The 24,702-nt window shown below is 38.9% G+C and overlaps 1 protein-coding gene across 1 annotated transcript in view; it reads left to right on the forward strand.

The window, feature by feature from the left end:
* The window catches only part of SUFU (SUFU negative regulator of hedgehog signaling), a 137,243-nt gene that overhangs the window by 98,199 nt on the left and 14,342 nt on the right, over positions 1–24,702 (forward strand). Inside the window, exons 8-10 of the mRNA XM_044665526.1 lie at positions 1,375–1,486; positions 21,380–21,514; positions 23,755–23,893. Of these exons, the coding sequence (XP_044521461.1) occupies positions 1,375–1,486; positions 21,380–21,514; positions 23,755–23,893 (386 nt within the window). The remainder of the gene's footprint in view (positions 1–1,374; positions 1,487–21,379; positions 21,515–23,754; positions 23,894–24,702) is intronic.

Below are 24,702 nucleotides of genomic sequence, written 5' to 3' on the forward strand. Positions count from 1 at the left end.
GTGTAAGTTTCCAATAGGGACAAGACTTTTCCTACAGAGAAAGTGCCTTTGGTTCCTTACAGATGTAGTACAGGGCTTTGATAGAGGATACTTGTCCTTCCAAGCTCTCAAGAGGTATCACGCACAGCCCTGAATCACAGAGTTAGGATACATCTCAAATGAAATAACTATCTTTGATGTTGAGTGCGCACTCAATTCAGGAAGAAAAAGTCTGAAAATGTGCATTTGTAGATATAAATGATTACAGATTTCACTCTTGCTTTCCATCCTTTTTCTCAGTCAATTCATTTTTTAAATGGGTAATAGGTTTATACTTGAGCTATGCCTCTCCATAAGATGACATTTGTAGAAGATTTTCTATTTCCAGCCTCCCCCTAATGGGACAACATTTTAAGAAAACTCCATCACAAATATTTGACCCTTTTCTTTCCTTCCTGTTTATTCTGCAGATGTGCCAAGCTTAATAGGAAATTCAGAGAGGGTGTGCAGTTATCAGAATCATTCAGTTGAACTTGACACAAGGGCTGATTTTTTTCTTTTTTTTGAGGATCCAGAAGTTTTGTCCAAAGGTTCAACTGATTCTTTCGTGATGGACATTGTACAGAGGAGCCTGCTTAGATCAAAATGTCATTAGAGAGAAGCAGACCAACACAGCAAGCTCTATCTCAAAGGCCAGCAAAATCTCTTTAAAAATAAACCTTCCAAAGAAGTTAAACTTCTAGTAAAGCAGGTTAGTGGACCACAGGAGAGAATTTGACTAATTTTGTGAAATTCAGCCTCTCATTCCATCCCTTGCCCAACAATGACCTAAGGAGTACTATACGTCTCCTAGGTATAGAGTTGAAGGGAAGTGATTGGGGGCAGGTCTTCCTTGTATGGCCTAATTCAGGGTATCCCTAAACTGAATATCCAGACAGAAACCTGGCAGCTAAAAATGGCACTCTGTAGATGCTGATGAGTGATATGCAGGGAATGTGTCACTCAAAGCTGTCATGTGTGTTAGCATTCCTAACCATGTTGCATTGTCATTTGCCCTTAAAAGATTTCAGTGGTTCATAAAGGCTTGCCTTGTTGGTAACTGTGAATAACAGTGGGCCTCATGGAAAGGGGTCAACATATATCTTAGGCAGAGAAAGAAAAATGATCCATTCTTCCCTGGCAAAGAGAGGAGGGTAAAAGACCTCACCTTGTGCATCCCTTGAGGTTCAGACCCAAATCCTTTTCTTCAACAGAAACAAAGCCAATTGTATTTCTGGGTACATAGACCTATAGCATGATTTCTTTCCCCCAGGTTTGATGGTATTTTCCAGTTCAACAGCTCTGCCAGATTTGGGGTGCTCAACTGTACTCAGTGACCAGATTCTGTCATTGCAGATACAGAGCAAATCAGAGAGACTCTGAGGAGGGGCTTAGAGATCAACAGCAAACCTGTTCTCCCTCCAATCAACACCCAGCGACAGAATGGCCTGAATCACGACCGAGCACCGTAAGTCTCTGACCTCTCCAGGAGTTCAAGCCTTATGTCTTCAAGTGTCAGCCTCCTATCCCAGGGCTTAGAGGAGATATTCTGTCTTTAAGAGCTTTCACCTCTAATAAGTTAGCAGTGAGTGTCATGTCCCCACCCTCACTTCCCCACTCCCCAGCTCAGGATCTCTGTGAAAAAGAACAAAACCTGGGCTTAGAGAAACCAAAGATTTTTTGCAACTTCATGAAAAGAGTAAGTAAGAGGGTAGTGGGTAGGGGGCAGACTTGCAAGTTGGCAAGTTGTAAGAGTCTTTAAAGAGTCATTGTAGGGTGTGAATATAAACATCTGTAAATATTTACATGGGCTCTGTGTGAGGCAGGGTTGGGATGAAAATCAGATTTGGGACCTTCCAACCTTGAATAGGGCCATTGTAATGAGCATTGCTCCTTTCCTTATCTTAGTTACTGCTTTAGTTGCCCTTCCTTCCTGATGCTTGGTCTTCAGCTCATATCTGTAGCTCCATAAGCCTCCTGCCTAGCCACCCAATAGAAGGTCCTTCTGGAAACTGAATCCTATTTTCCTGCTGCAGCTGGGAGGGAAAACTCTTGGCAGATCTCCCTTGACTTTTATGTAGGCTGTCACTTCCTGGGTGAAATTTGTACCCCTTGTGATTCTTCAAGGAAAGATTCCACTCCAGGATCATCCCAGAGATCAGGATTAATTCTTGTATTTCTCTCTTGGATCCAGGTGAATGCACTGTACATTCCCCTTTGATTCAGTAAGTTCTCTCAAGACACAATGTAGTGGTCAGAGGGTACATACTCCCTACCTTCTAGTCTTAATGATGCCAACCGCAACAGCTAGAGAGGCAGGCTCTGCCTTAGGTGTTTGTATAGCAGAAAAGAGATCTCATTCCAGGGTGGAAATACTAGGGCCTGAGCCCAATAAGAGATTAATTCATCCATCTAGGGGAAAATATGTTGCTAGAAAATGAACTTCAGTGTTAGAAAGTCTAGCAGAAAATCTCAGGTCATGTATTTGAAAGGAAATGGTGTTTTAAAAAAAATATCTTATATAAAGACCCAGTATTATAGACTTGGTTAGGATTCCAGACTGATTGTTAGTTGTTTTCTTTTTTTAATTCAATTTTATTTTCAATTCCAAATTCTTCTCTCCTCCTCTCCCATTTTTGAGAAAGCAAGAAAAATACAATCTATTGTTAAATATATGTATAGTCATGCAAAACAAAAATCTGGATTAACCATGTTCCAGAAAAAAAAATAGACAAAAAAAAAAAGAAAAGAAAAGAAAGTGCCTCAGTGAGTCCTTTGGAAGTGTAATAGGTTATTATGTTGTTAGAATTATTGCAAAGTCTTTTTGTTGATTATCTTTTCAGGATTGCTCTTATTGCATAAATTGTCCTAGTTCTACTTACTTTCCTTTTATATTAGTTTATACAAATCTTGGTAAGTTTTTCTGAAACCATTCCCTTCATCATTTCTGATGGCAGAGTAGTATTCCGTTGCATTCTTATTATTCCACCATTCCCCAAAAGATAGGCATCCCTTCAGTTTCTAATTCTTTGCTCCGCTACTAAAAGAGCTGCTCTAAAAATGTTTGTACATATGTATGGGTCCTGTTCTTCATTTTTTGATTTCTTTGAGATATATACCTAGTAGTGGTATTGCTAAGTCAAAGAGAATATACAGTTTAATAGTTTTTTGGTTATAATTCTAAATTGCTTTCCAGAATAGTTCATTCACAGCTCTATTATAGTAGTTGCTTTTCTAAGAAGTTTTTTATTGAATATTTGCTATGTGCCAGCCTTGAGCTAGGTCCTTTTGAGAAGCTGAGAAATATAGAAATAATTTTTTTTTTTTTTGCCATCAGAGAGTTCATTTAGTTGAGGAGATAGAACAAATATACATGAGAGAACAACTAAATGTAAATAGGCCAGTTCCAAGAATGTGCAAAGATTGCCTAATCCTACAATGTTTCCTAAAGATGGCCTTTAACCTCAAGATTGCTGGACCCTCTTGGCTTCCTGGTAGTGACTGGACCAGTGTATTGTGAGTCTGATCCTAGCTTAAGTAGAAGCATTCAAGTGGTCCATTACACAGTCTCTCAGATACTTTCATCCTTCTAATGCCCTCTAAATTCATGGTGAAATTCTCTAATATAAAGGTGCTTTAGAAAGCTAAGGGGGGGGGGGGGGAGGGGTAACTAGATGGCTCAGTGGATTGAGAGCCAAGCCCAGAGACATGAGGTCCTTGGTTCAAATCTGGCCCTAGTTGTGTGACCCTGGGCAAGTCACTTAACCCCCACTGTCTAGTCCTTACCATTCTTCTGACTTGGAACCAATACACAATACATATTGATTCTAAGATGGAAAGTAAGGGTTTTGGTTTTTTTCAAGATCAGCTAAATAGCATTATTTTTTGGTTCTTATAGAGTAATAAATATGTTTTTCTTTTCTTTTCCAATTACATGTGATAACAAATTTCCACATAAATTTTCCAAAGTTGTATGATCCAAATTGTCTCCCTTCTTCCCTCCCCACTCCCAGAGCTGGTAAGCAATTCTATCTGGGTTGTACATGTATTATCATGCAAAACATATTTCTATGTTGTTCATTTTTGTAAGTGAATAATCTTATAAAACCAAAATCCCAAAACATAAACCCAAATAAACAATTGAAAAATTGTATGCTTTTATCTACATTCCTACTCCAACAGTTCTTTCTTTGGAGGTGGATAACATTCTTTCTCATAACTCCCTCAAAATTGTCCCAGATCATCATATTGCTGAGAGTAGCTAAGTCTTTCATAGCTGATCATTGTACAATATTGCTGCTACTGTGTACAATGTTCTCCTGGTTCTTCTTAATAATTCACTGTGTATCAATTCATGTAGGTGTTTCCAGCTCTTTCTGAAATCATCCTGTATCCTGTTCATCATTCCTTATAGTATAGTAATATTCCATAACCATCATATACCACAATTTGTTCAGCCATTCCCCAATTGAGGGACATCCCTTTAGCTATCACAAAAAGAGCAGCTATAAATATTTTTGTACAAATAGGTTCTTTTTTTTTTTATCTCTTTGGGATATAGACTTAGTAGTGTTATTGGATAAAGGGTATGCAAATAATTTATGTTTTGATTGACTTCACATGTATAATTGATATATTACTTGCCTTCTTAATGGGTGGAGGTAGGGCAAGAGGGAGAGAATTTGGAACTCAATTTTTAAAACTTTAATTAGGAAATGTTTAATGAAATAAAAAAAAATAACTGGGTTTTTTTTTAAAAAGGAAATAATTGCTGACCAAGTTGAAGTTTATGGCAGTTCAGATTTAACTAGAATGTACCAGCCCAGAGTTTTCCCTTCCTTCTCCGGAAATTACTTGAGCCTCTGATTGTGAAGACTAAAGAATGGAATGGAATAGCATTTTAGAGCTGTAAGGTACCTTAGGAATTGTTTGCCCCCTCATTTTACAGATGAGAAAACAGTGGCTGAATGGTCAATTGATTTGCCTCTCCTGAATCACATAGTTTGTTAATAGCATAGCCAGAAATAGAACTCAGGTCTCTTGACTCCTCATCTAATATGTAGTCAATTCCACACACTATCTGCATGTGCATATCCTCTTGTGTGATATCTTGCCCAATTATAGCTGTAAAGTATTTTAATGGGAATATTTGAGAGATACCGTTCCCCAGATCAGACCTGGATATATGCTATACTCAATTGCTACTTTTCAGGGTTAGAAAGCTTTTAGGATTTATACATCTGGTGTTTGCACCCTGAATCTAAGGTTCAGCTGAGTAATTATGGTTCTCAGCTTACAGGCTTGTTGCAGAGGGACTCTTGGCAGCAAAAAGAATTTATAGAAGAGAAGGTGAATAATACAGAGTAGGTCAGAAGTGCTTGCCTAAGGTGACCTGACTTCTTTCAGCCCAAAACATGTATGCCCAAGGAACCAGAGAAGGTTTCATGTTTAGTGTTCAGTGTCTGCAGGCTGGGATATTAGAGATTCAGCAGAAACAAATTTGTTAGGAAGTAGATGCAAAATGATTTCTCTTTTACATAAGAATATTCTTAGAAACTTTCCTCACTTTCCCTAGGGTTGAATTCCTGCTATCTTGAGGAATGAAGGAGATGTTCTCAGTTCAGATTCAGACTAATAAGCAGGTTCTTAATATCCATGCTATGCCCGCTCTGGGACTTGACCTCTTTTCAGATAAACGAAATGGATTACAATTAAAGAAAGCATCCATTAATGTGCTAGCACAAGTTTGTTGCATCTTCCCCATGGTAGTAGTCATCAATGTGTGAGTTATTTGGTTTATGTGTTTGATTTTCATTTGATCAGGCTTTCATGCTGTGTAGTAGTAACATATCATTGGGGTTCTGAACGTGGTCTATCTTTTTCTTTTCTCCATGTATGCTGAAGAGAAGCTTAGAGTCTGGGAAGGAAGAAAAGTCTAATGGTTAGAACAACAAATTAGAAATTGAACAGTGATTTGGATAAAAGTGAGCTGTCACTGTGCTCATGCTTAAGTCTTAGCTTATAAAGCAGGTATGACCATATTTGCTCCCATCATGGGGATGCTTTAGGGATTCATAAAGTCATGATTACGAGTTGATTGTGGCCTTGATTGATAGACATAATACACGGTATCCCAAAAGTCTAGTACAATTTTAAGCTCCTAAAGCAGTGATGGGCAAACTATGGCCCACAGGCCAGATGCGGTCCCCTGAAATGTTCTATCCCACCACCCGACATTATTCCTAATCTGACAAATACAGTGAGTAGAATACAATACAATGAAACTTCGAAAGAGTTGCCTTAGAAACAGACTGACAGATGAGCGTTTCCTTTCCTTTGACGCCCTCTTTAAAAAGTTTGCCCATCACTGACCTAAAGCTTAAAACATGATGAGCTACTAAAGCTTAAGACTACACTGAGACTTTTGGGATATACTATGTATGTAAAAATGCCAAATTATAGCAAACCAGTAGAACTTGTTTATAATCATGTAATTAGAGATAGGATTTACACCTATATTATTAGGTTACCATGTTATCTTAGGCTTTAACTTTTGGGATGTTAGGTTTGAGATATACTAGCTTCTGTACTAAACTAGCTTTTTGAAAGTAAGACCTATTTTAGTTTTAAAAAATAAACATAACAAAACCAAAAATTCCTTATCTTTAATATTGTCACTTTGGGATCCGAGAATTTTCCTTATAGGTCTAACTTCTTGCTTTCCCATGAATTCTTCCTTCCACTTTAGATAACCTGTGCCCCCACCTCTCCTGCTCTTGTTTCATTCCTGCTCTTTTCCCACTCCCTTTAGGAAAGAAGAGTCACCAGCCCCCTTCATGACCCATTCTTATGTTTCACAACTCCTATATTCCCACCATAAAATATGTATTTGGTTTTTCCCAAGATGATCTACTGAGAAAACCATATTCTGGCACCTCCTCCTAGTGAATCTGCCTAAGGGTAAGGCAGCCAGGGAACTGTGCAAAACAAATTCCTCACTGAGCTGAGGACAGTAGCACATTAAAAACTGACTCTTTAATGCTCCCACATGACTGGGGAATAAATGACCAGGCGTACTTGGTATTTGAAGTCATTAAGTTTTTAAAATTCATTATTTTTTTGGTCAGAGATGATCTAATGGATTCCAGCCCTTTCCTTTCCCATTCCAGTTTCTCTGAATAAACTGAGAAAATATACCCTACTATACTATAGTTGTGAGACCTAATGACTTGTCTGACTTTGTATATCTTGGCCTGATGGCTCTACCAGTTTATTAGCCAGAGCCAAATCTCTCTGTTGCTTCCCTTTGAAGTGGGCCACAAGATGGGCTGGAGAGAGAGAGGTGGGGGGACAGAGGGATGAGCATGTGTGCAGGGAATAGGAAAAGGTATTTAAAAGATTCCCACCTACTTGTGAAAAACTTGGATATAGGTAGCAAAAGTACCTTGTAACAAAAGTAAATGTCTAAGAAAATAAACAAAAATGCAGTACAGCATAGACAATTTGAATTTGTGGTCTTTTATCAGTACTCAACCTGTAGAGCTGTTTGAATTTGACGCCTTTCATCTAGTCCCTGTCCTTTTACATATGAGCATCTTAAAGGAAGATCTAGGAAGATGAAATGACTTAACCAGGATCATAGACTAGCATAGCAAGAACGAGAACCTGGGTCTCCTGTTGTCTTTGAATTTACTAATAATCCTTTGACTTCCTATGAAGAATTGAGAACACTGTTAATCCTTTAAAATACTCCTTCTGAGATTTACCCTTGATTAGGGAATGGCTGAACAAATTGTGGTATATGATGGTGATGGAAAATACCACTGTGCTATTAGGAATGATGAATTGATAAATTTCTATAAGAACTGGAAAGACCTACGTGAACAGATGCTGAGTGAAATGAGCAGAACCAGGAAAACATACACAGAAACTGTAATGTTGTAGGATGATCAAAGGTAAATTGACTCTGCTACGAATAGCAATGTGATGATTCAGGACAATTCTGAGGGACTTATAAGAAAGAACGGTATCCACATCCAGAGAAAGAACTGTGGGAATGGAAAATATGATTTATCACTTGTTTATATGGGTTTATTATTTCGGGTTTTTGGTTTTAAAAGATTACCATGTTATAAAAATGAATAATATGAAAATAGGTTTTGAGTGATAATATGTGTATAACACAGTGGAATTGCTTGTCAACTTCAGGAGTGAGGAGGGAAGAAGGGGGAGAGACGACATGAATCATGTAACCAAGGAAAAATTTTTAAAATAAAATTTAAAATAATTTTTAAAAGCCACTCCTTCCCTCTACATAACATGCATAAAACACTCTCTTTAGCTACCCTTTCAAGTAAGAAACATTTGCCCCCAGTTTTCCCTACTTCCTGATCCCCATTTTATGGATAGAAAACCTGAAGAGGCCTGAAGAAAAATTACTAGACCATACCAAAAGCTAGTTCCTATTCTGGAACAGAGACACAAAACTGAAATTAGAACCCAGATTTCCTTATTTGTTCCAAGTCTAATGCTCATTCCATTATAAAAGAACCTCCCCCTTGAAGTTAGGAGAGATCTGGGTTCAAATCCTGCCTCTAATATTTACTGGTTTTATGACTGTGGAACAAGGTACACTTTCTCTGAGCTTGTTTCTTCTTTGATAAACTGGGAATAACAATCATTCAACTACCACCTCAAAGTGCTATAAAATCATGAGCTATCATCATCGCACTGAAAGAAACAATTATGAGTCAAATTTTTCTCTCCTCTGTTTGATTTGCACAAGAATTTCTCAAGTACATGTTTTACCCCAATTACTCAGGAAATTGAAGTATATTAAAAAAACCTTTTCCCCTCTTCATAGTACATCCTTTCTTCCTGCCTCTCTGGAGTTTTTGTGGATGGAAGTATTTTGTTCCTTAAGCCCAAGCTTTTCTTAGTTTATGGCCATATCCAAGAGCACATCACAGTCTTATTCCCTAAGATGAGCCTAGAAGGAACTTGAGATTTGAGAGAGAAAAAAAGTTTGATTTATACATTCGCCTTTTCATTGTTTCACAGAGAGAGTTGTATTTCTACTGTGGGGAAACCATTGTTTCCCTGTGTTGCAAATCAAGCTTCCTGTCCTTCAGAAAGTCTTTCAAGGCCTCCAAGTTGCCTAGTGCCTTCCCATTTAAGGCTACATTCAATCTACTCCATATCAATCTTGTATGGACCAATTTCTACATAAATTGTCTAACCTGTTAGACTGTAAGCTTCTTGAGGACAGAAACTATTTTTGTCTTTTCATATCCTCAGCGTAGTACAGTACTTAGTGCATAGTAAGTACATAATAAATTCTTATCGATTGATATTATCATCATGAAAGAGAGTGATTAGGATTTGTGATCTTTAGGGTTGTGTGTATATTTCTAAGACCAGAATTTAGAGCCTGGTCATGCAAGTTTTATCTCACCCTAGAAGAAGCATCATTGTTTTCCCTGGAGACATATCTCAAAAGGAAACAGTTACCTTTTAGTTAGGGATCCTAGAAAAGACTAAGAGCAACTAGGTGGCACAGTGAATACAGTGCCAAGCTTGAAGTCAGGAAGAGTTGGCTTCCTAAGTTTATATCCAACCTCAGCTGTGTGACCCTGGGCAAGTCACTTAACCATGTTTTCCTCAGTCTCCTCATCTGTAAATTGTGTTGAAGGAAATGGCAAAACCATTCCAATATCTTTGTCAAAAAAAAAATTCCAGATGAGATCATGAAGATTCAGACACAACTGAACAAGAACAAAAATCAGAAAGACTACTTAAACAGGACTTCGAAAGAATCCAGGAATGGACCCTCAATGCTCTACTTTCAAGAGTGAAGATTTCCTCTGTGCTCACTTTGCTTGTTTTATCTTTTTGTTACAACAGTTCAATGTACCAAGTCCCTTTGAGCAGTTTTGCACACTAGTGCACATTTTAAAATAGGAGTGGCAAGTTCACAACTGAAATAGCTTGGGTAAGCTAATGTTTCCATTTTAACAACACTTACATAGGGCAGTTACAAACACCCTAACTCTGAGCTTGTGTTTTTAGCAACTTTGAGCTCCATCCAAATGCTCCTTCCCCCTTGTTGGCATTGAACAATGAGAGTTATTTTTATTAGAGTATCATCCATTGTTGAGGGTCACCCAACACTCTAGCAGCAAGATCCTTCTTTAAGAAGGAGAAAAGGAAGGCTTTATTGGGGATTTGGAGAAGGGATATTGCTCAGTCTCAGAAAAGGAAAAGTTGTAGGCAGAACTCACAAGCAAGGTTAAAAAGGATCTTAGTTCTCAAGTCTGAGCAAAGGGGTGAGCTACAAATGGGGGGGGACCCTCAGATTTAGGTCTCTTTTGGCTAAAGCAACCAATAGTTAATTAAGGGTAACTTGACCATCTAAATTTTGCTTATACTTCTTTCACTCCAGCACCATTCTGTATAACAAAATAATTCCTTCTCACCTCACACATCACCTCCATTTCATTTTCTATCTGGTAGATATTAGTGTTGAGTCCTTGGTCTTTTGCTATTATATGATTTGAATGTCAGCATGTGTTGCTCTTTAGTAATTCCCTAAAGTCGTAAGGCTTGTCTGTGTGTATATCTGTATAATCCCCACTACAGTGCCTAACCCAACACCATCTTCAAAGGCTTGCACAGTGGATGATTTGTATAATAACATTGGTCAGGTATTAGTCATACATAAGTGGAGGAGAAGGAATTGTGAAAGAAGTTCAAAGGGTTTAAGTGACTTGTCCAGGGTCACACAGCTAGTTAACTATTTGAGGTCAAATTTGAACTCAGGTCTTCCTGACTCCAGGTTTGCTTCTCTATCCATTGAACCCCCTACCTGCTCTTGCTGCTTGTCTTCTAAGAAATTCTGTTATGGATCCACAGATCCTGACACAGAAGAGACCATCAGTCAGGGTAAGAGAAAGTAGAAAGTAGTGGTTGAAAACTCCCCAATGAGGTATCTTATCAGTCTAGTAACAGAAAGCGAGAAGTCTGCTGTCTTCCTAGGGTAGGTATCTAGGATGTGACAAAAAACTTCCCAAATGATCATCTATGGTGATTCATTTGGGCACAAAGGAACAAACCAAAGGCCTTGACCTCACTTGCAGACTAAATTCTGCCACTAACTATGAGCTTGCACAAGTCTTTGCCCATCTATGGACCTGTTTTCTTTGGTTTTAAAGTAAGATTAATTAGATAGCTGAATTCTAAGGACTCTTCCCCACTCTAATATTCTACAGTGTTGCCTTCCTTTGATAAAAAAAAAAATACTTTAGTGTAAAGGAAGTAAAGAAACCCATAAAGCATTACTAAAGCTTATAAAATTTTGGGCAGGAAACCAAAGACTTTAGGGCACAGGTGGTGGTTTTATCAGTGTTATCAATTGATGGCAAGGGCTTAACAAAAAAGAGGCAGATTTGGGAAGTGAACAGCTGGTTAAGAAGATGGTATTTCCTAGAAAATTGGCAAAGATGACAACAGATGGGAAGTCAATGTCGGGGGTTGGGGGGGTTGGGTAGGGTGTGGAAAGACAGGAACACTTAATAATATGTATGCTATTGGTAGAACTATGAATTCTGGAAAGTACTTTGGAATTATGATGAGAAAGTGATTAAACTACCTGTAACGTTTGACCCAAAGATTCCACTGCTAGGCATGAACCCAAAGGAGGTCACAGGTCACTTAGAAGAAAATCCCCATATATATTTTATCACTAGGTCAGTGATTTTTTTTAAAAGTCTTATGTATATCAGTTAATCAACAGATAATTAGTAAATGTCTATTATGTTCTAGTCACTATGCTAAAAGCTAGGGTTATATGTACAAAGAATGAAACAATCGCTACTTGCAATGGGCTTGCTTTTTGATGGGGGAGAGGGCAAGTATATATAAAAATATATGCAGCATAATTAAAGTTAATAAATAAAAGTATATTCAAAGTAATTAAATACCAGGTAGTTTAGGAAGAAAGGCATTAGCATTTGGATGGATCAGGAAGGACTTAATGTAGAAAATGATGTTATCTTAAAGGAAAAGAGAAACTAAAAGTGCAAGTGAGGAGGCAGGGCATTTTAGGCTTGGGAACAGTCAGTGTAAAGGCACAGGCAATGAGAGACACAGAGAGGAGGTCAGTTAGGCTGGATTACAGTATAGAAGGAGGAGTAATGTTCACTGAGGCTGGAAAGATAGGGTGGGGCCATGTTGTGAAGAGCTTTAAAAGCTAAACAGAGGAGCTTATACTTTATCTTAAAGACAATAAAGAGTCATTTGGAGTTCTTTGAATGAAAGAGTCACACAGTCAAATCTCTACTTAAGTAAAGCAATGTGCCTGTTAAAATGAAACAATAAGAGATCTGAGTTAGACACCAGTTAGGAAGCTGTTGTAGTAATCTAAGTGAAAAGTGGTAAGGACCTGAAGTAAGGTGGTAGCTGTGTGAGTGGAGAGAAAAGGAGTTAGATGTGAGAAAGAGTAAAAGGTAGAATGCTAGTGTGTTCCTTCCCAAACTACCTTGTACAGGAAGATTTGGCAACTGATTAAGTATGTGAGGTAAGGAATAATGATTAATCTAGTCTCACACAAAGCCTTTGACAGAAATAGGGAAATTTGTTAAAAAAAGAAGCGCTGACCAGTATAAAACTGGTTGCAAATTTAAAGCCCCTAAAAGAAGAGCAACTTTGCGCAACAGTAAAGAGATGAACTTTCCACAAGGATTACCTAGAAGAGATTGAGCAAAAGATATCAATGAGATAAAGTCCCTAAAGGAAAGAAATCATTGAAGAAGAAAACTAATAACTTAGGATAGCCTCCTCCAAATGATGGACTATCTTAAAACTAGAATAGACCAAATGTAAATCAGGGACTCCATGAGACAGAAAAAAGTATTAGAACAAAATCAGAGATTGAAAAAATAGAAGAAAGTATAAGACATCTGATATAAAAATTCACTGACCTAGAAAACAGGTCAAGGTGAGATAATTTAAGAACCACTGCACTCCCAGAAAGTTGTATTTAAAAAAAACAACACAAAAAAAACAACTTCTAGTCACTGAAACTATACACATCTATTAGAACTGGAGTGCAAAGTGAAAGTAGAAAAAGATAGAATCCACTGTTCACTTACTGAAAGAAACCCCAGAAGAAAAAGTTCCAGAAATGTCATAATCAGAATCCAAGGAGTAGTTCAAGAACCAAGGAACCAGGTCAAGACCATATAAGTCCTGGCAGCTTCTATTTTAACAGAGAAGATCTTGGAATACAGGCAAAAGACAATATAGCATTACAACTGAGGATAGTTTATCTTGCATCACTGAGTATAATCCTACGGGGGAAACAATGAACCTTTTATGGAAAACTGGACTTTGGAGTATTCCTGATGAAAAGAACAGACCAGAATAGGAACTTTGAAATACAAATACAAAGCCCAAGAGGAATATGCAAAGGTAAATTTATTTGAGCTGTTGGAAGGAACCACATGATAATGCAGTGCTTATTTTCTAATAGAGAGAAAAAAAATAAGTGCCCCTTTAGGACCATAATATCTTTAAAAAGGTACTAAGGGAGTTAAATAGGAAAAACAGAAAACCTGAGGTTGGATTAGTTCTCTTCTGAGGATTTAAAAGAAGGAAAAGAGAAGGGAGGGTAATAGAAGTATACTAGTATGGAAAGTAGGAAGATGTTGGAATTTTTCTCTATTATAATTGAGGTGAGTGAAAAGAAAAGTATACAAAAATGGGAGGAGTCAGTACTAGATAAAGCTTACTCTTATCTGACAAAAGAGGATTGAATACCACACACAGTTTGGTATAGAAATATATCCAATTCAAGAAGGAAAACAGTTGCAATAAGGAAGGGAAGGTGGTTAACAGGGAGGATAATACCAGGGAGAGAACAGCAGCAATACCACTATCCTACCCCACCCCCTCCAAAAAAGAAAATACATTTCTTGATTCTGCAGAGAACTAGAATATGAGGGAGTGTCTCATTGCCTTTGAATTATTGGGGAATAGCTGAACAAACTATAATAAATTGATATAGTAGAATATTATTGTGCCTGAAAGAGATGATTTTAGAGAATTTTGGGCAGTAATGAATTCATACATGGTGAAATGAGTAGAACCAATCAAACAATTTATGTAAAAACAGCTACATTGTATAAAGAAAAAACAATTTTGAAAGACTGAATGTTTATGGTTTCCAGAGGATGTATACACCCACTAGAGAAGTGATACATAGTACAAAGACTTTTTATGGCATGATCACTGTATGGATTTATTTAGCTTGATTTTGTTATAAGGGATTTTTTTCTTGATGAGGTAAGAGTCGGGGGGGGGGGGGGGTAAGGGACACTGAGCAGCAGTGACGTCCAAAATAAAAAAGGCCATTAATAGAACATTTTTTTAAATACACAGAAGTGAATTGAAAGAAGTTGAAGAGGAAGGCACAAACTGAAAGTAATGTATAGAATTTATTATAATTTTTTAAGCAAGCAGAATAAAATGGAGATTCATCATTTCATAGACATTCTTTGTGTTTGGCTATATGCATGAAAATGCTCTTTTTTTTTGGTTTTTAAGTTCAGAAAAGTGTTTGGCTAAGAAAGAGCAAAGAGATATATAGGATGATAGCTTGAAAAAGTTTTTAAGGATGAAGAAGACTTCAGTCTGTTTGAAGGCAATAGGGAAAGATCTAGTTATAGGGAGAGGTTGAAGATTTGAGGTATGCCAGGATAATTGAAAATATCTATTGGAGGAGATAGGAAAGGAAAGGATCAAGTCCATTTGTAAAAGTGGGGCCTTGAAAAAGAATGGCTACTTCTTTGTCAGATACCAGGAAAAAGGAAATAGAATAAGAAATGATGTCAATTTTTATTACAACACTGTGTAATAGCAAACAATTGGAAACAAAATAGATGTCCTTCAATTAGGAAATGGCTAAATAAATTATGATAATCCAATGTAATGGAGTACTACTATGCTGAAAGAAACAATGAATCCAAAGACTAAAAATAGCATGGGAAGATTGATATGAGGTAGAGTGTAAGTGGGACCAGAAAAACAACCTATATATGACAATGAATTATAAACAAAAAGAACTACAACATCACCTACAAAACTAAAGTAAATGTATATGTTATAAAAACTCTGCTCTCCCTCTCTACCCCACCTCCTCCTAGACATGGGGAACTATCAATATGGAACAATGGTGCATATAATGTTGGACTTAATTGATGTGTTGGTTATTTTTTTGTCAATTTCTCCTTTTTTTTATTCTGTATACTATAGGATAGCTCTGTGGAAAGAGAAGACCATTATCTGGACTAAAAGTGATGTCACAACAAAAGAGATCAATAAAATTTTTAAAAGATGGTATCAGAGAACAGGATTTGGTTTTCCAAATGATTGCTTAAGATATAAGATGAAAAATCTTCTGGCCAGGAGTGAAGTGCACCTAAAAATATATGAAGTGTCTAGTTGAGTTCCAAAAGGACTTTATATACTGAAAAGGGAAAGGAGAAGACAAAAACTTCTCATGTATATCCATCAAGCTAGTACTAGAGAAGGTAGGTAGCTGGAACAATAGCAACAGCATAGATACTAAAGAGTTCATAGCAAAGTCCAAGAAAGAAACCAGCAATACAACACAACATATTAGCTACATATATACAATTATAGATAATAAGCAAGGTGAACCAAAAAATATACCACAAGAAGGCAAATTTGGCCTTATGTCTACTATTCAGAATTGGTGGGATGATAACCCATGACCAGAATATGTACTTGTTCAAATTAAAAAGAGTAGAGGCAGGCACAGGGAATGGCAATGGTGTAACATTGTATTTATTTCTACTTCTTGTTTCTCCATTGCCTTTTTTTCTGAATACATCCCTTCTCCCTTCCTTATCCAGAAAGAGATTTTTTAAAGTAGGAAAACATCAAGTTAGCAAAACCAAAAAATCCCCCCCAAACATGTCTAATATATACAATATTCCACACCCACAATCCCCTGTCAAAGATGGGAGGACGGTGAATTTTCTCAGAATTTTCAAGGATGTGCTTAGTCATTATCACTTTGAGCATTTATTATTTTTTGTTTTTACATTGTTGTAACAAATATTTTATTTTCCTGGTTCTGTTTGCTTCATACTGTATCAGTTCATATATCATGCTTCTCTGAATTCTTCATATCTGTCATTTCTTCTGGTGCTTTCATGCTTCATTTGATTCATACATCACAGTTTGTTTAGTCATGTGTGTTTACAAGGCATATGCATGTAAAGAAATCCAGAAGTGTGGTGGAAAACTTTTGGATAAATCTCAGAGGAGACAAGACCAAATTATGTTGGTGTGCTATATAGGCTCCCTCTCCCCATTTGGTAGAAATCAATTCAAGAAATAGATCTCAAGTCTGGAACCAGATGCATGATGTAATAGTGATGAGAGATTTCAATTATCTGAGCATATGCCTAGTGCATTCTTTCTACTTAAAAGCAGATCAATTAATTTTTGATGTACCTGAATGATAATGTAATCTGTCAAAAGATGTAGCAACCAGGAAAGAGGACTTCTTTTTGGGATCTAATTTTTCACAACAAAGAACTGGAAATGATTGAAAATTTGAGGTATAGGAACCTTGCTACCCCAAAAAGTTCTTCTACCAATATCTTGTTATATGTTGAGCCTGCCTTTATGCCTTTTGAGTCTGTGGACCAATTGTATTTTAAAACTTTAGTAATTTTTCTTACATAATTCCAAGTAGAAGAGTATTATGCAATAAGAAATGAAACTACCTCTCTGTATATGAGCTACATGCTAGGATACTAAAAAAAAGATGTGATTCCTACTAAGCCATCATCAATAATCTTTGAAAGTCATGGAAAATGAGAGAGATATGACAGGATCAGAGGGGGAAAATGACCTGGTTTTCAAAAAAGGAAAGAGAACTGAGTCTGTAACCAATGAGCTTGGCTTTAGTGCCTGTGAAATTCTAGAATATGTTATTAAAGGAATGACCATTGAACATCATCCTGAAATGGAAAACAGTGATCATAAGTGCCATAACTTCATTAAAAACAAAGCAAAAAAAAAAAAAACAAAGCAAAACAAGTCATGATATATACTAACCTCATTTCCTTTTTTGACAAGGTTATTAGCCTGGTAGGTCAGGGAAATGTTGTAGATACGGCTTACCAAGATTTTAACAAAAGCATTTGATTTTCTTATGCTATCATGGACAATATAAAAAGATATAGGCTAGATGATAGTATACTTAACTGGTTTCAAAACTAGTCAAATAGCTGGACCCTAAATTGAGCTTTAATGTGTGTCCTTCCACCTGCTGACTGTCTGATTGACCAATCCACTTGGATGTTCCCACAGCATCTCCAATTCAGTATATTTAAAACAGAACTTATTTTCTCCTCCCTTAAACTTGCTATACTTTCAGACTTACTTATTTTTGTTAAGGGTGCCATCATTGACCCAGTTTTGCAAACACGGAGCTATCTATCTTTGGTTTTCCTGGCTCCCACAAGCTCCATACCCAGTCGGTTGCCAAGTCTTGTCTTCTGTCATTCTTGTCTTCTGTCATTCTAAGTCTTAACATCTCTTGCATTTGTTCACTTTTTTCTACACACTACCCTAATTCAGCCCTTTATCATCTCTTACCTGACTATTGTAGACTCTTAGTTATCTAATTCCAGTTTCTCTTCTCTCTACTGCATCATCTTCCATGTTGTTGCCAAAACAGTAGTCTTAAAGTATACATTTTCTCCCTTTTTCAAAAATGTTCAGAGATGCTCTTTTGTATCTAAGATAAAGAGTACACACTCCTCAGCCTGCCATTGAAAGTTCTCTTATCATTTGACACCAGCCTATATTTCCCAGCTTAATTTACTACTACTTTTTTAATACTCTGCATTCCCTAATGCTGTCCCTTGAGCTCTTCATTCATCTCCTTCCATGCCTTTGTAGGAGCTGTTGCTCATGGGTGAAATGCACTCCATCTTCTCCTCTGCCTCTTAGAAGAATCTTTATCTTTTTTAAAGGATTAGTTGAGCTACCATATCCTATGCAAAACCTTCCCTGATCTTCACTCACCCTCCTGATTCTTCTCTCCATCTTCAAATTATCTTGTATTCATTCATGTGTGAGTATCCAGTATGTCCCATCAAAATGTAAACTTCAGGGGATCAGGGCTTTTTTTGTTTTTTTTTTGTCTTTGTAGCTTCAAAAACACCCCAGCAAATAGATACTTAATAAGTGTTTTTCAATTCAAGTTAATTGAATCTTGGGCTTACTGCAACAACAGTCTGATCTACCAGGAGAAGATGCTTCTTCATCCTCACTGTGATCACCAGTCCCTCTACTACAGTGGTGAGTTCAAAGTGAGGATGAAGAGGGTTTAGGAGAAATTGAGGCATAGTGAGAAATAGAGTGATAGAAGATGGGATATTTATCTTTTTCCAAGGGTGGTTTTTCTGAATTCACAAACACCTTCCCTAGGGCACTAGTAATATATGGGGGGCTACATTTCGGGTCAGTAGTAGCTTCTTAACTTCTACCTCATGAAGGTCTGGGTAGCCTTTTCTGTAAGCTCAGTGTAGTGACTAACTTAGCTGTGAGAATAAGTTTATGAAGGGAGTGGGTAGGAGGTGGGGTAGGATTCTTTTCTCTAACAACTATGTGAAGGTTAAAGTGAAGCAAGCCTATGCTGAAACCATTAACATTCCTCAAGAAGAAGAAAAGCTTCTACAGAACACCCAGGCCTGGCAGCCCTGTGCTAGGTCCTGGAACGATAACTCACCTTGGGGACACTAGGGCCCCCCTTGGCCCTCATGTTTTCCAAGGGATATGAAAGAAAGTGTTTCTGATACACTTCACCGGAGATACCTCTCACCTCCCCAGCCCTCTGCTTTCTCCACCACCAGCAGCCCAGGGGAGAAAACAACCTGACTGAATAAGTAGGCCATACCAGGGAGCCTACTACTGATTTTTTTAGAACTCAGATAGAGCTGACAACCATGCAAAATATTGCAAACCTGTGTTGGCTGCAGATTTAATACAGTGTCCCACCCACACAAATAATTCATGCTTCTGCACTGATGTCCAGAAAAAAACAAATCAATGAAATGCTGGGCTTCTGCATGCAGTGGCCACATTTCTACTGATGCAGCACACCGGAAACACCCATGCTTCAGTACTGCAGAGCTAGCATTTTGTGATTTAAAAAAAATTTTTTTTACAAGAAAGATAAAAGTGCATTTTCAAATGATTGAAGGTTAGTAGGAGGTGTAAATGTGGGCACTTGTCACATTAATTCCTCAGATGATTAAGTTCTTTTTCATTTCTTTAAAGCTGTTTGTAGTTGGGTTTGATGTCCTTGTTCTGGGGGAGTGTGTTGTAGCAGTTACCAAGGTGACTTTAGCGGAGTTTCGACAATTTTCTCCCCTACATCTTGAGATTTTCTAGATGCAGCCTTGTATTTTGTTGATTCTTCTGTCACCCCCACCTCCTTGTGGCTATTAATCTGTATTCTTATTTGTGCTAGAAGATAGTGGATTCTTGGAGCTAGATATTCTGCATTCATGGATTCTAGCAGTTTCCATGACATGTGAATCTCAGGCCTGAGCTCTAAGAACAAGAAATCAAAAGCCAGGATCTTAGTGCCCCAACCTCCCCCCAATGTTATTGGTCTTAGTGGAGGCCATACCTAAGATCCTTCATCCTGAGACAATATCTATAGTTTTCATGCATTCTGCTGTTAAACTTCTTGATTCAAGGCAGTGTTGGTGTTTCCTCTGTTACATATGGAGTTCTCCCCAATCAGGCTGGGCAGAATCAGGGTGCCTTCAGACTTAGAGCTGGCAATAACTGTGGGACAATACAAAGAACACTGGGCCTGGACTCTAGACCTGTCTCTGTAACTACTTCTCTGGGAAACCTGGAGCAAATCACCTTCTTTCTCTAAATTTTAATTTCTTCATCTCTATTCTTTGTTAGGCTTTGATATCCTGTGAGTGTCTTGGCTCTGGTGTTGAGCTATTTTAAAAATATGGTCAAAGAATATATACTGAAGAGAAAGAGATGGTGAGGGTAATTATGAGAAAGGCTGCTTCAGACTAATTTGTGAAAGACAAGCCAAATCCTAATTTATATTCTGGTAAAATCTAGAGATTGACCAGAAAAATTGGTCATATACTATAGCAGAGTAAACCACCATTCTTTCACTTTTGGTGCCACCTTCTAATACTTTGACTTCCTGTCCTTCTCAGGGTTATTCCCTTACTCCTGGAAAAAAAAAATCCAATAAGTTTTCAATGACCCCTTCCCCCCTTAAGTGCTTTAACCACTGTGGTCACTCAAGGGGACATTTGGACTTTTCCATGGCTGGCAAGTCCCAAGATCCGGAGTGGCTCTTAAAGCTGGAATGATAAATTGAGCTTTTTACCCAGCATTTTGATAGACATTTGGGTAATTGTTTTGAGGTTCACAATCCAAAACCAGAATCCGGTCTTTTGAATGGTGTCAGTGGGTAACCAACAGCTCTGATTAAGTGCTTTTGAAAGGTTGTCAGAGCAGCTGAATTTGAAAGAGTAAATGTTACTTTGCAAATATACCCAGTAACCCAGCTGTGGAAGGCTCAGGGTTGGAAATTGGGGTAGAATCATCTACCCCTGATGCAGGGATCAAGGAGAGGAGTCCTCAGGCCAACCTCCCAGACCAGGTGGAGGTTGAATTGTCTTTGAGAGGACATCTGGCAGTGGGTAGTGATATGGGGCTAATGGAGCTGTCTCAGTTTTGCTGTTTTGAATTTGACCCCCTAAGTTGCCCTGTCCAACCAGAGGTACCTCATCCTCACTAGCTCTCAGAAGAGAGCCCCATTTCCTCCCCCACATTGAGGATTATATCATTTCCTGGCCAGTTAAGGGATGTTTATGTTGCTGCAGTTCCCTGCCCATTGGGGGTGGGGAAAGCAAAGGCAGAAAGGGTTTGTATTCTCAGAGCCAAGACTTGTGTCTCTGCCTCTTAGGGGTTAACTGGAAGGAAGTTGTCAGAATTTAGTCCGACAGTACACTATCATCCTGACCTTGGTAAAATGGAGTCTGAGGTTCTTGAAAGCTTTCAGTGGGATCTGGAGGAGAATGTTAGTGGCCACTTTGGCCCAATCTGAAGCCAAGTCCAAGATTGTGTCAACAGCCCATGGGATTCTTCTTTCTGCCCCCAACAATGATTTGATTTACACCCAGTTAGAAGCGACCTTGCCTGTCCCTTCTTTCTCCATGAAATTCTGAAATTGCCAGTGTTAATTTGTGCTGAATTTGTGTTTGTTTCATAGGAGTCGCAAGGACAGTTTAGAAAGTGAGAGCTCAGCAGCTATTATTCCCCATGAGCTAATTCGCACACGACAGCTTGAGAGTGTACATCTGAAATTCAACCAGGAGTCTGGAGCACTAATTCCACTTTGTCTGAGGTGAGCAAGAAGCGGACCAGACCCTCTAATGTGAGGCTTGCAGTGCCCCAGTTTGGTCCCCAGGTGGCGGTCTTCCATTCACAGGACATCCCCTTTCTCCTTCCTTTCCCAAACCCCCACAGACTCTGCTGCAATCTGAAATGTGATCCAAAACACTCAAGAAACCATCAGCCTTTGGCACACACATTTCTCCCAGTGAGGTTGCCTCTTGCCCACAGGGCTGGGCACAGCCTGAATTTCAGGGATTGGGAGTGGAGGACTCCTTTTGAAGCTTCAGTTAATGTCTGTGTGAAGAGAAACGTGTGGTCTTTGGATCCTAGAACTGGTTGCACCAGGTCATATCTTAGGAATTCTCACATACAGTGTGATATTAAGTTGGAAACTCCATTCTACCCAGTCCCCCATACCAGTGTCCTTTAAACCTTTCACTAACATAGATGAGAAGAAATTATATTTATAGGAAGATGAGACTAACCTCTTTAAGGCATTGTTACCCAAGAGAGTTTTCTTCTCTTCTTCTCTATCTCAGCTCATGTCAACCATGACACTCCCTTAGGCTAGGGGAAGGGTACCATTAGACCACCTCCTTAGCATTTCCACCTCTATTCTCTTCAACCTGTTCCCTTTAGTAGTTATCTCATAGACTCTAAAAGCTAAGCGATATTGAGTGACCTCTCTCTAAGCTAAAGTAGTTGACCAGGAAAACTGTCGATCAGCAGCTCAGTCATTTAGGAGTGGCTGGCTGTCCAGCCAAGGAAGCCTATTGTTTCTCCAGAGATCAGCTTTGTAAAATCCTCACCTGGGGAGAATGGCAGTCCTTCCAGCACTTGTTTATCATGGGGCAAGGCATCCTGGGGGATTGGAGTCCATTCTTCTTGTTGACCTTCTAATCCAAAATGACCAGTTTAACTCCAAACCCATTGCTAGCTAAGGCTCAATCTGGGACCAAGAAGTCCAGCTGTGTCCCTCCTGCCACTCACATCAGTGCCAGAAAAACAAATTCTGTGGTTGGAACTCAACTCCAAGTCCCATGGACAATGCAGAAGACAGAATCTGATGCAGCTGGGCTTTTCCACAGCACTTTGGAGTTCAGCCCTGGGTTTGATGTCATAAAAATTTATAAGAATAACTCCCTTACTCAGGAAATAGTGATCCAAAAGCAGAGGGCCACATTTCTTACCTTTTCCCTTCCCTCCATGCCTAGGGCACCTTAGTTGCTGGGTGCTGGCCAGTGGAAAAGGTCTGGGGTAGAAACTTTTTAAATTTGGAATTTCTGTTATACCCTGTAAGTTAAAGGCCTTATGCATCTCAACAAATGGAGCTTGGATTGGGTACCAGTGGGGGGTAGGCTTATACAAATTCAGGACCCAAGCCCAGGAAAGACTACTTCCTTTAAGGCTCCTTGTATTTGGACTTGGCTCAGAACATTTAGTTTGGAGATGGGTTAATTTGGAGTAGTGTGATGAAAGAAAGAGCAGGAGTTCACTTCTTTTTTCAAATAGTGGTATTTATTCTATTATTTTACTCTCACTTTCACCCTGTGGATTTTTAAAGGTATGGATTGGGAATAACTTAACATTTAACCACCATAAATTCATTCATGCTTTTATTCAACGAATATTTACTGAGAGCCTCTTTTGCACAGTAGTACTCTGTTTGAACTCCTTGGGTTAGTTACTCAGATGCCAGGCCAGATGTGGTAGCAAAGATTTTTATAGTAAGAATATTGGGAGGCAGTACAGATATAGACTCAGAGGGCAAGATTTGTACAGTGGTAAAGGCCTAACACATTAGACTACCAGCTCACTGGTCTAATTCTTCCCCCCAACCCCCACCCCTTACCTTCTTATACAGAGACTCTAGGCAAGTCCTATTGCCTCCTTCTGCCTCAGCTTTTTAACTTTAAGATGAAGGGAGTGTACTAGATTACTTTCTGGCCCTCTCATCTCTGATATTCTGTGACTCTGAGGCCTTAGAATCCCTTAGAAGAATGAAGCTGAGAGAAGTACCAAGAAAGAGCTTATCTTTAAAGACCCTGGCATAAAACTTGCTTTGGTTCCTGTTTCTGAAAGTAGAGAAGAAACATATTGACTCCACTTCCTTCCCAATCATTTGGGGGGATTTTTTGGCAGGTACACAATACCTAATAGTCCCCCAGAGGCACTGCCCCCATTCATCCATCTTGGGACTTGTTCTTCAGGAGTCTTTCTCCTCACTGTCTCCTTATTTGTCCCTCACAGGGGCAGACTGTTACACGGACGGCACTTTACATATAAGAGTATTACAGGGGATACAGCCATCACATTTGTATCAACGGGCGTGGAAGGCGCGTTTGCCACTGAAGAGCATCCATATGCAGCCCATGGACCCTGGTTACAAGTGAGAAGGCCTTTTTTCTTCTCTCCCCTCCTTTCCAATGCCCAAAGCCCTCCTCTCCCCATCTGGCTCTCAGCAGCCTCTTATTTCAGAGGATCTGGTGGCAAGTTATTTTTCTTAGACAACAGGCAGTCATTCTTTCTCACAGGGTGCCCTGAGACAGTGGGTATTGTCTAAGGGTGATGTCAAGAAAGCCATTCCTTACCTAGTGGATAGCCCTTATACCACCAGTATCAAGCAAAAATTATTCTAGAGGATGAAAGTCCTGCAGGCACCGCACCACAGAACCAGCTATGCTTCTTACCAGCCCAGTCATGCTACTCTGTCCAAGCCCCTCCAGCTTTGTTTACTTTGTGTCCAGAAAAGCCTCAGATTTGAACTTCCCCCTTAAATCTGGGCAAGCAGAACTTGCTCTGTGCTTTAGGAGTCCTAAGGGAAATAGTGAATGTGGGAACCATCATTCCATTGGCATATGAATCACTTGTGCCCCACATATGCAGGAATCCCCCTGGACTTTTATCTGAAGCTGCAAGCATGGACCAGACAAAGCCAGGTTCTGTGGCCCAGGTACTATTATGTTAGCTCTCTCACTGGCACTAATTGTGCTAGTGGGCCCAGGTCTGAACCCAGCTACATAACGAAGGAATCTGCTTGGTGTAATTGAAGGTCATCATTCCTTTATGTACTTTTTTCTTGGGGGGGGGGGGTGCAAAGCTCCAACCCTCTTGAGAACTGGCCACCAGTAGGAAATGAGCGGCTGCTGGGTCTGTTGTCTTACGTGTCCTCTTTCCCTCTCCCTCTCCACCTTTAAA

The sequence above is a fragment of the Gracilinanus agilis genome, chromosome 2, assembly GCF_016433145.1.
Source record: "Gracilinanus agilis isolate LMUSP501 chromosome 2, AgileGrace, whole genome shotgun sequence".
NCBI lineage: Eukaryota > Metazoa > Chordata > Mammalia > Didelphimorphia > Didelphidae > Gracilinanus > Gracilinanus agilis.